The 12649-nt window shown below is 41.4% G+C and overlaps 1 protein-coding gene across 7 annotated transcripts in view; it reads left to right on the top strand.

Moving 5' to 3' along the window:
• The window catches only part of mllt3 (MLLT3 super elongation complex subunit), a 38029-nt gene extending 32863 nt beyond the window's left edge, over nt 1-5166 (top strand). For all 7 annotated transcript variants that reach the window (XM_078105775.1, XM_078105773.1, XM_078105774.1 and 4 more), the window contains 2 exons: nt 853-924; nt 3121-5166. In XM_078105775.1, coding sequence (XP_077961901.1) covers nt 853-924; nt 3121-3252 — 204 coding nt within the window. In that variant the 3' untranslated portion in view covers nt 3253-5166. The remainder of the gene's footprint in view (nt 1-852; nt 925-3120) is intronic.
• The last annotated feature ends 7483 nt before the right edge of the window (nt 5167-12649 follow it).

The following is a 12649-nucleotide window of genomic DNA, read 5'->3' as shown; positions in this document are numbered from 1 at the left end:
CGACAAAAATCCTCTCCAAGTTACCCGTTAGGTGCGGCCGTCGAGGTAGGACGAGAGAAGGGAGAGAGCAGAGCCTGAGACACCAAGTTCCTGAAGGGAGGAAATAAGGATCTGGTGGTTGACTGTGTCAAATGCAGCAGAGAGGTCCAGAAGGATGAGGACAGAGGAGAGAGAGGCAGCTCTAGCAGTGTGGATTTGCTCTGAGACAGCAAGGAGAGCAGTCTCTGTGGAATGGCCTGCCTTGAAGGCTGACTAGTGGGGCTCAAGGAGGTTGTTACGGTGTAAATAGGAGGAGAGGTGGTTAAAGATCGCACGTTCAAGAGTTTTGGATAAAACCGTTTTTTTCCACTAGAAGTCTGTCCCTATCAATCGATGAGGTGATATTTGTAGTAAAAAATGTTCATCTGGCTCAGTCTATTACACAAATGTACTTTGTGTTTTAATGGGTCATCGTGTAGTATAATAATACAACACCCTTAAAGACATGCAATGGCTCACAAGTTATTATAGAATTCATATTATTTGATTTTGCCACGCTCAAGTGGAGTTCCCGGCCGGGCGGACACAGTAATTTTCTGACGCGCGCTCTCTGTCCCGCTGGTGTGCACGTGTCTTTGCCTGCCCATCAGGGCAGAACTCCACTGAGCATTGGAGAAATGTAAATGTAAAAAAAACTTAAAGAGTTTCTGGGGAGGTGGCCAGCACGATGAAGGGTTCAGGCTCGATACGTTTGCCTTCTGCTAGGCTTCTTCTTAATGACTCCCATGAAATAAACGTATATAAGGTGTTTAAGAACAGCTTGGTGAGATGGTCCTGTGTATAGCTAACCACATGTTGCTCTGTGCTCCCCAGGCCTACCTGGACGAGCTGGTGGAGCTGCACAAAAGACTGATGACACTCAGAGAAGGTCATATACTGCAACAGGTATGTATGTCCACCTCATGATCACCCGCCGTTTCCTCTTGTCTCATCGAACTCCAGCATCTTATACTGACAGTCTTTTTTATTACCCACATTCTTCTTCTTAGTCTGAACTCCGCCAAATATACCCACAATGTCAACAGTTGGGTGGTAGATTAAGGTGTATTTAGCTGATAGCGGCTAACATAAGCACTTCCCTTTGCTTAAACTTGGTAGCGTTAAACTAAAAGCCTGCATGCCTATAACAATAGATATTCAGTCTGATTTTCCAGCATATTTACTTTGTGTTTGGCCAGCAACCACTCAGATGTGAGGCTAACGGCCAACGGCTACTGTCTGCGTGAAGCCCTAGAGAAGTGTCTCTTTCTGTGTGTGGCTTCCATCAGAGCTTCATAACCGGCCCGACCATTTTAGTGTATATGAGTTCCTGTGAGTGGGCTAGCTGTGCACTCCCAATCCTTTAGTATCAAACCAAAAATCAAAGGCCACAAACAAAGAGAACCTCAAATGTTGTCGGGGCTTTATTGTTTTCAATGAAAAGGTTGCACTGAACTGCTGAGCTTCTGATGTCTGTGCTATTAGTTGGCTCTGTTGGATTAGCAGAGGAGCTGTGATCTGTTACAGGTCCTCTGTAATCTGCGTCCTCATCTGGCACCAATGAATTATTTGGTTAACCTCTCCTCCCTGAGAGACTGCATGTTTCTCTGTGACATTCCGGAGGCCTATAATGTGACGCTAGTGGGGGGTCTTCCCTCGGCCGGGCCCAAGTGGTGCCTCGCTCTCCTAACTAGACTCGGCTGTGATAGGGAAACGAGATGTAGACCAATACACAGCGGAGGCCGATTGGTGTGCACTGTGTTACCTGGTGCTAATCGAGCAGATCTGGCCGGGGCTGAGCAAATTGCTCCGCTGGACCATGATTTAGTGTTAGGCTCCACTGCACTCTGGTGGTGCTCACCCTGGACCACAGAGCGCACCGTGATGCGGATGTCTGGGGACAGAGGGAACCTCTTTCTTTGGGAGCGGTTTCTAGTTGAAATGAATCCTAAACTAAATGGAAGCAAGCTGAAACCAGAGCGGTGACACCTCAGTGTCTGACTTTGATCTGACCCGCCGTAAATAACCTCTCCAACTTTTCTCACATTCTTGAAAACTGTACCCACAATAAGATATATGGGACGGTGTTACTTGTAATCTCAGGACTCCCTTTTCTCTTAGCGGTACCAAGTTTTAAAGCAATAACACCTGCATAACAGATCCACCTCTGTCAGTCAAGACAGGGGGAGAGTCCACATTATCCTTCAGGGTCCTGAGGGACTTAGGGTTACAAAATTCAAAGTTTGAAACTTTCCATGGGACAGGAATAGGAATATATGAGAATAACAGAAATAAACAGGGACATTTTTGGGTAATTTAACTGTACTTACCTCGGTATATATGACAAAACAACATTTGGTTTGTTTCAGCAGACATGCATGCAAACATTTGCAAATGCTAATTACATGTTTGCCTTAATTCATATATTTGTGAGTAGGACTTTACTCATTCAACATTGAATAAAATAGTGATAAAAAATGAATTGCTTTACAACAGTTAGCTACATCCTTTGCAAAGAAACACAGCATGTGCTGCATGCATCTTTAACATGTAGTTTGGAATTACCTTTTAATTGCTCAGCCTTTCATTTGCACTAATTACTTTTATTTGTGATAAGTCGGTGCACTTTTGTGTAGACATGCATACATCCTACTCGTTGCTGTAACAAGTTGGCCTACAGTATACAAATGAACTTAGTATTTAAAATAACATGGCTAGGTGCATAGTCTTGTTCTCAACGACATTTAAGTTACCCGTTATATGCTTTTCAAAACAATTAAAAAATTCCCCACCTAAACTTCCCATGGAAAGTTTCCAAAAGGTTACCAGAAATGTCTGTCTGTCCGTCTTTGTGTCCTTCTGTCTCTTTTTGTCTGTCTCTCTCTTTCTGTGTCTGTCTCTCTGTGTGTGTCTGTGTGTCTTTCTATTTGTCTCTCTCCATCTCTTTTGTCTCACATTTCAGCCCCAATCCCAACCTCCCCCCTTTACGGACAGGGGACGGCAGACCTGTGTTCAGAATGTTACATGTTAAAATGTCCACATTTATAATGTCATGGATTTTTTCATAAAATAGAACACCACTGATTTTGTTCTATCTTCCAGATTGTGAACCTCATTGAAGAGACGGGACACTTCCACATCACAAACACTACTTTTGACTTTGACCTTTGCTCCCTGGACAGAAGCACGGTGAGGAAGCTGCAGAGTTACTTGGACACCTCAGGGCTGTCCTGAGGCTCTGAGCAGCTAGCTGCTGATCCGTCTCCATGTAGACTTTTTTGATTTGTCTTGACTGAACTCCACCTTTGGATGCAATGCAAAGGCCCCACCGCGACTGGGTCCGGTTTACTGTGTGTCCAGCCTGCCGCTGGGACCAAGCCCTCTCAATGAAGAGGTTGTCCCGCTGCAGGACCCAGGGCCCGGTGGTGTGGGTCATGAGCCCTGTGAATCAGGGGATCACCCAGAAAGCCTTCAAACCGCACTTGATTTCTGAGAGAGAAAAGAAGTGGTTGCTCTTAATGAATGTGCTTTTTGTCACCATGTATTTTCCTTGATTTGTGTTCATCGTAACAAATGCATGGTCAAAATTACCTTACAACATAGTATGTCTTATTTATTGTGTGTGTGTGTGTGTGTGTGTGTGTGTGTGTGTGTGTGTGTGTGTGTGTGTGTGTGTGTGTGTGTGTGTGTGTGTGTGTGTGTGTGTGTGTGTGTGTGTGTGTGTGTGTGTGTGTGTGTGTGTGTGTGTGTGTGTGTGTGTGTGAGAGAGAGAGAGAGAACTAGAATAACACAAGATTGGACTTTATTGAAGCACTTCACAGGGGGCATGTCTTTGGATCTGTGACAGTGGAGCTGAGGACATAATGTCCCCTCTGAATCATGTCTGTGGGATTGACGGCAGCAGGTCTGCAGAAAGCGCTCCTCTAGTGAAGCCAGTCTCTGAGGATCTGGGGTTATCAAGTTCCAGAAGCAAGCAAGCAGCATTAAAAGAAGTCTCCATTCCTGGGCATACTGCGCAAAACTCAGAGTGCTCATAAGAAGTGAGCATAGTCCCGGTGAACCGTCTAGGATAAATGCTGTCACTGTCACAATTTTTTTTTCACAATTTATGAATGAATTTGAAATGTGGAGGAGAAACTTGGAGGCTTTAGTTGCAGAGGAGACCTGTGAATCACAGTAAGCACACCCTAAAACATACCCTAATTTATGATCTATCTGAGTCCAAATGGACTTCATTTAGCATTGTCTTTACTGGGGAGAACTGGAGGTTGCCACAGGGCATGAAAATAGAAATGTACACACATGACATTGGTTTCATGCTTACTACAAGCCAGAGCCAGCGTCACAGAGGCCTTTTAGAATGCAGATGCTTTCATCTGATGGAAAGCCAAAAACATCAAATCTTCACTGACTGCTTAAAGCTCTTATGTGTGCAATAACACAAATACAACACTGTGGTTGTGACAAAGCTGGAGCTGACCAACTGAAAACCAACATTTTAGGGCATACCAATCTTCACATTTCTGTCCTGTTGTACATGAATTGTAAGCCTGCCAGACTAATGAGTACTTCTGCACCTCTTCAGATAAAAAGATGAAATGGCACAAATTAGCTTCCCAGCTGTGAGGATTGGCGCACACATTGTTTCAGCTGCAACATCACAATTCCCATATTTTGACGAGATAAAGTGAAGGATGCCCTGCTCATTGGCTGCAACTTAAAGACAGCGTTGTTATGTTGGCTCATGTTCTGTCAACATGCAACATCATTAACAGATCCATTTGGTTTAGGAGACATGTTTATCATCGTAATACAATTGAAGGGAAATCATAAATATTCCATCTGGAGAAATGTATTTGTAGAACAAACCCTTTGTGAGGGGACGTGTCCTGCATTGCTCAAACGTGTGAAATATTTTGGTACATTTTTACAAAAGAGAAGGTCCGTAAACTGATAGCTATTGTACAGGTGTAAGAGGACAAATCATCATCTCTTTCATTTATTTAGTGGGTGTTTGAAAGCTCTGCATTCCTTTTTCCTTGGTTCACATGAGCTGAGGGTTCTCATCCTGCCTTCTCTTATGGTTTATTGTGTATTTTGAAGACATCCAATAAACATTCTTTATGATGTACAGATGAATAATCAAAACACTTGTGGTTGAGCTGTTTTTGCTGCTTTTCTTTAATTCTCAGGTTCATGCCTCTCATGGGTCAGGCAAAATATTCTTCTCCAGTCTAACAAGAATGTAGAATAATAGATTCACTAAGTACTCAGTACTTGACGAACCTGGTTTTGCAGTTGCTTTTGGCTCCGTTCCTCGTATGTGGCTAACTGTTGGAGGAACAGGGCGCGAAGTGAGGGCTTCAGGACAGAGGATGTTGCATGTGTACAGACTGTAAAGCCCTCTGAGGAAAATTTGCGATTTTGGGCTATGCAAAATAAAATAAATGACATTCAATCATTTTTAGGATGAGATTGCATAGATCAGGTTTTTTGTTTCACTGCTTCAATTGATCAAATTTCTAATTATGAATAATACATACATTCATATACGAGCATATACAGATTTGCACAAACATATTAAAACTCCTAGTTCTATACATGTATACACACATATATGACACATATCGTCATAACTATTGATCTGTATTAGATTCTCTTTGGACTTGTTCTGAAAGAGTTGAGAATTATTTAAGCAAGATCTCATTGGATGATGCATTCCATGAAGCCTACTGCCAACCGGTACATTTAAAGAAATGTAATCTGATTGTTTAGAGTGATGAGGCACTTAAAATGAACCTATACATGTTCCCAACACGCATTTAACTTGTCTGCGATACTTTGCCAGCCAAGTAGCCCTATCGGCGTTGGCTGTGTTAGTTTTAACATGATGATGCTATTCAATTAAATTCATATTTTGTATAGTCAAAGATCGCCTCAGAGGACTTTACTGTCTGTACGTATACGACATCCTTTCCGGCACCTGGGATGGACAGGCTACAGTGGATGTTGTGTCTACAGAATGAATGAGAAGTTTCAAAAGACACGTTCAAAGTAAAAGATGTACAATATGTTCAATTTCTTTGACAGAAATGATTCATATGATGGATCAATATGATGGACTTTAATTCCTCATGATCACCTCCTGCTCGTCAGTGGAGAAAAAGGCTCTTTTGAGTTTATTTGCCGTTGTACTGGTTTTAGTGATCGACTCAGATCAATCCATCCAGGATCAGAGTCTGTTTGGGACTGGGATCAAATCTCTGTATCACTACACCCTGTGCCATGCGTGTTCTTATGTGGGTCTGAGTGGGTAGTCTGAGCGAGGAGGCTTTCTTAAGTGTTCACGTCACAGATCTCAGCGGGCCTGCGCTGAAACATTTTCTCTTTTTTAAATATCAAAATGGCCACCCTTGCATGTCCGTGTGGTTTTAATTTACACAATGACCTTTCATCCAGCATCACCCTCTGAGTGAAAAAAGTCAGACATCCAACATCATTGTGATGCTTTTTGTGGAAACTAAACCATTATCTGCCACCTATCTAATATTGAACAACCATTATCTCTAGGAAACAATACAGTATCAAAATACAAACTATTGCAATAATCAAGTTTAAAGGCTTTTGTCTTTACTGGGATATTGCTCATGGTGACCTCAGTTACAATCTCCTATTGAAGAAATCCCAATGAGACGGCTCTATGGCTAATAGCCAATCAGCAGGTAATCACTTCCACACTTCTTCTTTCAGGGCCAGAGTTTTTGAGATGAGCTCAATAAAAGCTATATCTAATAACAGTTTGGAGAACTGCTTTGATTGCATTAACCTTGAAGGATGACGTTCGATAAAATGATAGACATACTGTACATGGATGTAAAGCTCTACTTGACTGGTTGGTTATATGCAGGCATACACCATAGGCACAAAGATGAACAGCAAATCTATGTACAGTTGTGGTCAAAAGTTTACATACACTTGTAAAGAACATAATGTCGTGGCTCTCTTCAGTTTCCAGTTATTGTGATTGAGTGATAGAGTGATTGGAACACATACTTCTTTGTCACAAAAAGCATTCACGAAGTTTGGTTCTTTTGTGACTTCATTATGGGTTAACAGAAAAAGTGATCAAATCTGCTGGGTCAAAAATATACATACAGCAACATGAATTAGCAATTTTGGTGACTTAGAAAGTTGTGTCAATGAAATTTTGCTGACTTCATGACTCTTCTCTGCGTATGGTGCTGATCCCCCGGTGAGTTAATTCCGGAAAAAGGATATCTCATAGGTCATTAGAACTTATTTTTGATTTTTGACAGTATAACTTTTAAGTGTACCGTTTTAAATGTAGCCATAACTTATTTGTGTGTTCATATGGCATCAGCTCATCATCAGGAGAAGTTTCAATAGTGAATGATTTTACTGGCATTCCATGGAAGGGGGCATGGAGAAAGAATAAAGCAGGAGAGGGATCTCTACAGGGGTCCAGCCAGCAGGACATCCAGTTTGAGCTTCCAAATACAACTCCCTCAAATAAAAAGGTGGTAAGCTTGAAAATAATCTCCCACAGAACAGACACAGATTGATTGTCACCATGGCAAGAGGCCAAGGCTGATGAGAAAAGCTGCCCCCCATCAAGCCTCTGGATGGTAGTCAAAAGGTCCCTTCAGGAAGTCATTAGAGCTCAAGGTTAATGACGATTCTTTCCTTTATAATCATGTTTCTGTCTAAAGGCATGCTGCTCGGACAACATCCAACTCATTTGCAGAAGCAGGTGCAGCTTCCAGGGCCACATGATAGAAATATTACCTTGATGATAAATTGCTTTGTTCTGTTGCTGCTAAGTTGTGGGTAATATCTTGATACTGAAAGCTGCTAACCTGCTCTGCCTCAGCTCTGTTAATTTAGATAGAACTGTTTTTCTTTGTCTTGACAGTATGTTAAATTTACCTCCCGGTTGGGACAGGTGAGAAAAAGAAACAATAGAAATTGACCAAATTGCAGTCTAGATTTCAACACAGCATTATTAAAATGTTGATCGTTCACAGATGTCTTTGTAAAGAAATGCAAAGATGCATACATATACACCGTATAATTCATTCAAAAGATTAGGTAGACATTACTCCATTACTCCACTATAGATATACATAGATATTAGTGGTTTGCTGCTATGTTAATGCTTACATGCTAAATGTCATTCATAAAACCTTTTAACGGAAGATAACCATTAAAGACAATAAATTGCCTATGTCTCAGTCAGCTTTGATGATGTATTTCTAACTCACTCTCGAAGATGATGATCCGTTTCCATTTTCTATTCATTTCAACTTGTCATAAACACTTATTATCGAGTGAAATCCTTTTTTTAAGTAAGTGGGGAGTCTTGCTCATGTAAATCTGCTCTATTAGATCTCCTGTGCCTCTCTAAGAGCTTATTCATATTTATGTTTACAGCCTGTTGCTGTCTCTTCTGCTGGGGAAGCTGATGTTCAAAGACTACCGAAGCTACCCGGCATCTGTTTGCAAAGGGATTTCAGCCCCCTGACCGCTTGGCCATTGTCATCAACTTTGCACAGAGCTACAATAATTCAAACACTGTGCATATGCTTTTGCGTTGCTGGTGTCCTATCGTGTTGACCTTCCTGTAAGTTTCCCTGTGGAATTGTGGGTGGCTGGCGGTTCTGCCGACCTTTCACCCCCGTGCTTCCCTTCTGCACCCCCACATAGAATGCATCCAAATTAGCCTTCCAAATATCAGATAAAGTTATGTAAAGAACAAAAGCAAGGCGGGCTTCAAAGAGGAGGGACGAAGCATATGGAAGGATGCTGCACGCAGAGGCTTTAACTAGCTCACTCAACCGGCCCGGTCCTCAGACGCTGTGCCAGATTTGATTATTGTTTTTATCTCCACTCCTCCCCTTTGCTCCCTGAGACCCCCAGCACCACCAAAATGGGTCCAGTCCTTTGGAGCAAATCCCAATCCCAGACCTAGTCTTTGATTTCAGGGGGCTTGGCACTGTTTCTTCTCCCCCTGCTTTGTTCCTCTTGATGGATCTAGGCGGGCCGGCAAACCGTGACCCCTGCCAGCCCCCCCTTCTTTGTGAGCGCACACACACACATTAACAAACAATGCCAAGATACCACAGAAGCCGAGAGTAAAGGAGAGGAAAAAGGAGCGGGGAAAAAAATGTCGACAAATGTGCTGAAAGCATCTGTGAATGGAAGTCTCATCCCTGACAGAGATTACAGACCCGGTGGATGTCGGGCTGTTTTCATTGTGTCTGTTCTGATAAGTTAGCCATGTGTGATGGGCAAGGAGGAGAGTCTGGACCGCTCCCTATTCAGCTGCTCTGAACCACCTGCCACCAGACGAACCCCAGTCTGAACTTGAACAAGGGAAAAAAAACACTTCAATTCCCAGCCCTCCCGGCGGCCGCCTCATTTTCTCTCTGACTGTGTGATCAAGCCCTGCTTTGTCTCGGCTCTGAAGCGGGCTCGCTGCTGAGTTGACAAGCTTTCACAGTCTCGCAGAGCAGAATATTTCATGCTGGGAACTTTTTGTGTACTGAGGTTGAAAACAAAGCAGCTTATGAGAGGCTATAGGAAATCAGCGATATCTGTCAAAGACCAGCATGCAATTCAGAATGCACACACGCTGATTCAGAGTTCACTTCTCCTCTCAGTAAACACCGGAAAAATGTCTACATTATTTGTCCATTCATTTTTGTTTATTAAAACTATATTGAAAATGATTATTTTTATGATTTGGCCATCATTTTGATAAATCGTGAGAACGTTGCACTCACCCCACTGCTTGTTCCCATGTCAACACTGTTACTGCTGCACTGCTTGAAAACTGCGTGAAAACATTTAGATAAATAAAACAAAACAAAATTTGAGAGAAGCTGAGCAAAGGGTTTAAATCATATTGTGTGTAGAGGTCAGATCCAGGGAGTAAAACAGGTTAAAAAGATAAAAGCTGAAGCGAAGGACCACAGTTTAAAAGCCCCATACACTTGGAGATCAGGACGGAACAATGAAATGAAGAAACACTGTGCGTGTTGGATCTTTGACCTGTTATAGTCAGTGAAAAGTGAAAGCAGCATCTGTCTACATAGCATAGAAGTGATAATGCTAGTTAATGATATGCTACTTACTTTTCGTTAGCTGCTCATGGTTTTTAATATAGAAACACAACCGTTTTATCTCCTTCCAACCCCTCCTTCTGACGAGGATCCCTATTAAACAACGTTTAGCAGCCTGAAAATTAACAATATTTTAAAAATGTTTAAAATCTAAACCACCATAAGAGAGTTCTCTTGACAGACAGTAAATCCTTTTTCAACTCGTGATGACGTGTTATGAGCTCTGTAAATCAACCGTAGCTCGGCGAATGCTGCAGTGTGAAGCTGCCTCACCTTTTGCTAAGCTAACCACGGCTCTATACTTCATGCAAGAGCATAGGATTGACATAGAATCCCTAATCTCTTCAAAAGAAAGCTAACACCCAAAAATATTAAACTTTTCCTACACTTTGAGCACAACTGCTGTCCTTTTGTGTATAAAGGTAAAGAATTCTTTTTTTTCAGCCAGTGAGTGCTGGGAAAGGTTCTAGCCCCAAGAAACCCTGAAGTAACAAAGACGTTATGCTACATCTTGATGAAATGAAAAAAGTCTGAATGTCTCCTTGTATTCAGTAAAAGTGACAAGTAGACTGTGCGGACCCTTTCCCATCATTAAGTACGACGAGTTTTGATGCTGTCACATGTGGGATCAGTTTACTAATTATTATTCCACTCATTATTTCCCCATAAATGAGGCACAATGAGTGCACCTTGGTAGTGTTTGGACTCATTTGTCCAGTTAAGGACTTCGGCCTCTCTAGCACCTTTGATTAGTTTGGACAAGCCAGCAAGACCAGCTCAAGTTCTTTGTGCGAGCCAAGTCTGTGTCACTCTGAAAGGTTCTCTTAAGTATTTTTAAATGTCACATCTGATTTTGCAGACATAAGCGGTGAAAACACAACAGTTGGACTTGGCAAACTCCAAAAGTCCATGGACTAATACTCATTAATTAAAGGGTTCACGATTATTTGATTTACGATGCTTAGCTGCTTACGATTTAGGTGAAAATAAATGGTCCTATGAAAATCTAAGAACTCGATATAGACTGAATATTAAAAGCACCCTTCACCAACTTTTGGAATACAAAATTCTGAGCTTTCTGTCTGAGATGAAAAGGCAAACTTTAATATGTCGGCTTGTTTGTTACTGAGCTGTTGTTAGTCTAGCTTAACGATCAGCAGGAAACTAACCTGAACTGAAATAAATGAAAGGTAGGTGGTAGGTAGGTGGTAGGTGATACGCCACGCTCAAAACTCATTGTTTGAAGCCTGTGCAGTGACCCAACAAATGATTGTGTGTTTTGTCATGTTGCAGTGTGGGTAGTGTAGGTGCAGGAATGTAGAATACGTGGAATCAAATTTTCAACGCGGCTTTAAAAACAAGTTTCATTTCATTTTATTGCACCATCTGTTTGATTTTTTTATTGCAATATTGACGTCATCAGGTTCATTGCTCAAACCTCAATGGACATGAAGATAGATCCAACAGGAAACACACCATCACATTTTTTAAAAATCAATTAAGTGTTGCTAAAATGTAGTGTTTGTTATTGCTGCTATAACTTGCTTGTTGGATAGCCGAGTGTCTTTTTAATGTAAAGATTCCCACTCAACTCATCCAGGTCGATGATATGGTTTTGTTCCATAAATCTCCCTGGACGCACCACAGATTGGATGATAGAATATTGTAGGTCAGTTTGTTGAATCGATATAATTTTTAACAGAATGATAGAGGCTTTGACTGATGACTTCTAATTATATGGGCTCCATTTATCCCAAAACTGGAGGCTTGTGGCTGTGTTATAGTGTCATCTAGTGGTGACACACTGAGATAAGGGGTCAACTGTATCCAAGTCTGGTTGCCAGATCTTACAGGGACAATTCACCCTAAAACAATCTTCATTAAAAAATAACACTTCAGGGAAAATGTGCATTTTTTATTTTGGAGTATACTGTCCCTTTAATAAATCCTTCGAGTATGTCATGAAGGGTCTAGGCCACATTTACACATAGCCGGGTATTTACAGAAACGAATATTTCTGCCCCTCCGTTTTCAAAAAAGTTTCTGTTTATATGAACCCACATAAATACCGTGACGTTTAACAACCTAAAACTCTGTTTGATCTAGTTCGCACGCAAACACAAAAACTGAGTTTTCAGAAATCTCCACTTTGGCCGGAGTTTTTAGAAATTATCGTTTTCTGTGATAAAACCTCCGTTTTTGTGTAAATGAAAGGCCAAAACGCATGAAAATATATGCGTTTTCCCATTGTGTAAACAGGGTCTAAGCGTGCTTTTCCAGAGACAGAATTCTCCTAAAGCCACTAAAGTATCCAATAAATGTAACCACCTCAACGTTCACAATTCTACAAAATTGTTTGTATCTTTCCACATCTCTTAAACCTGTGTGCAAGTGTGTTAATTTATGAATCACTTTAAAACATTGAGAGCTCAGAGACCAAGCTTGCATCTTAATAAAAGTATCATAAAGTCTGTAATATTTGAAATAAT

The sequence above is a fragment of the Gasterosteus aculeatus genome, chromosome 7, assembly GCF_964276395.1.
Source record: "Gasterosteus aculeatus chromosome 7, fGasAcu3.hap1.1, whole genome shotgun sequence".
Lineage (NCBI taxonomy): Eukaryota > Metazoa > Chordata > Actinopteri > Perciformes > Gasterosteidae > Gasterosteus > Gasterosteus aculeatus.
The sequence above is the reverse complement of the archived record's forward strand: the minus strand, read 5'-3'. Positions and strand labels throughout refer to the sequence as shown.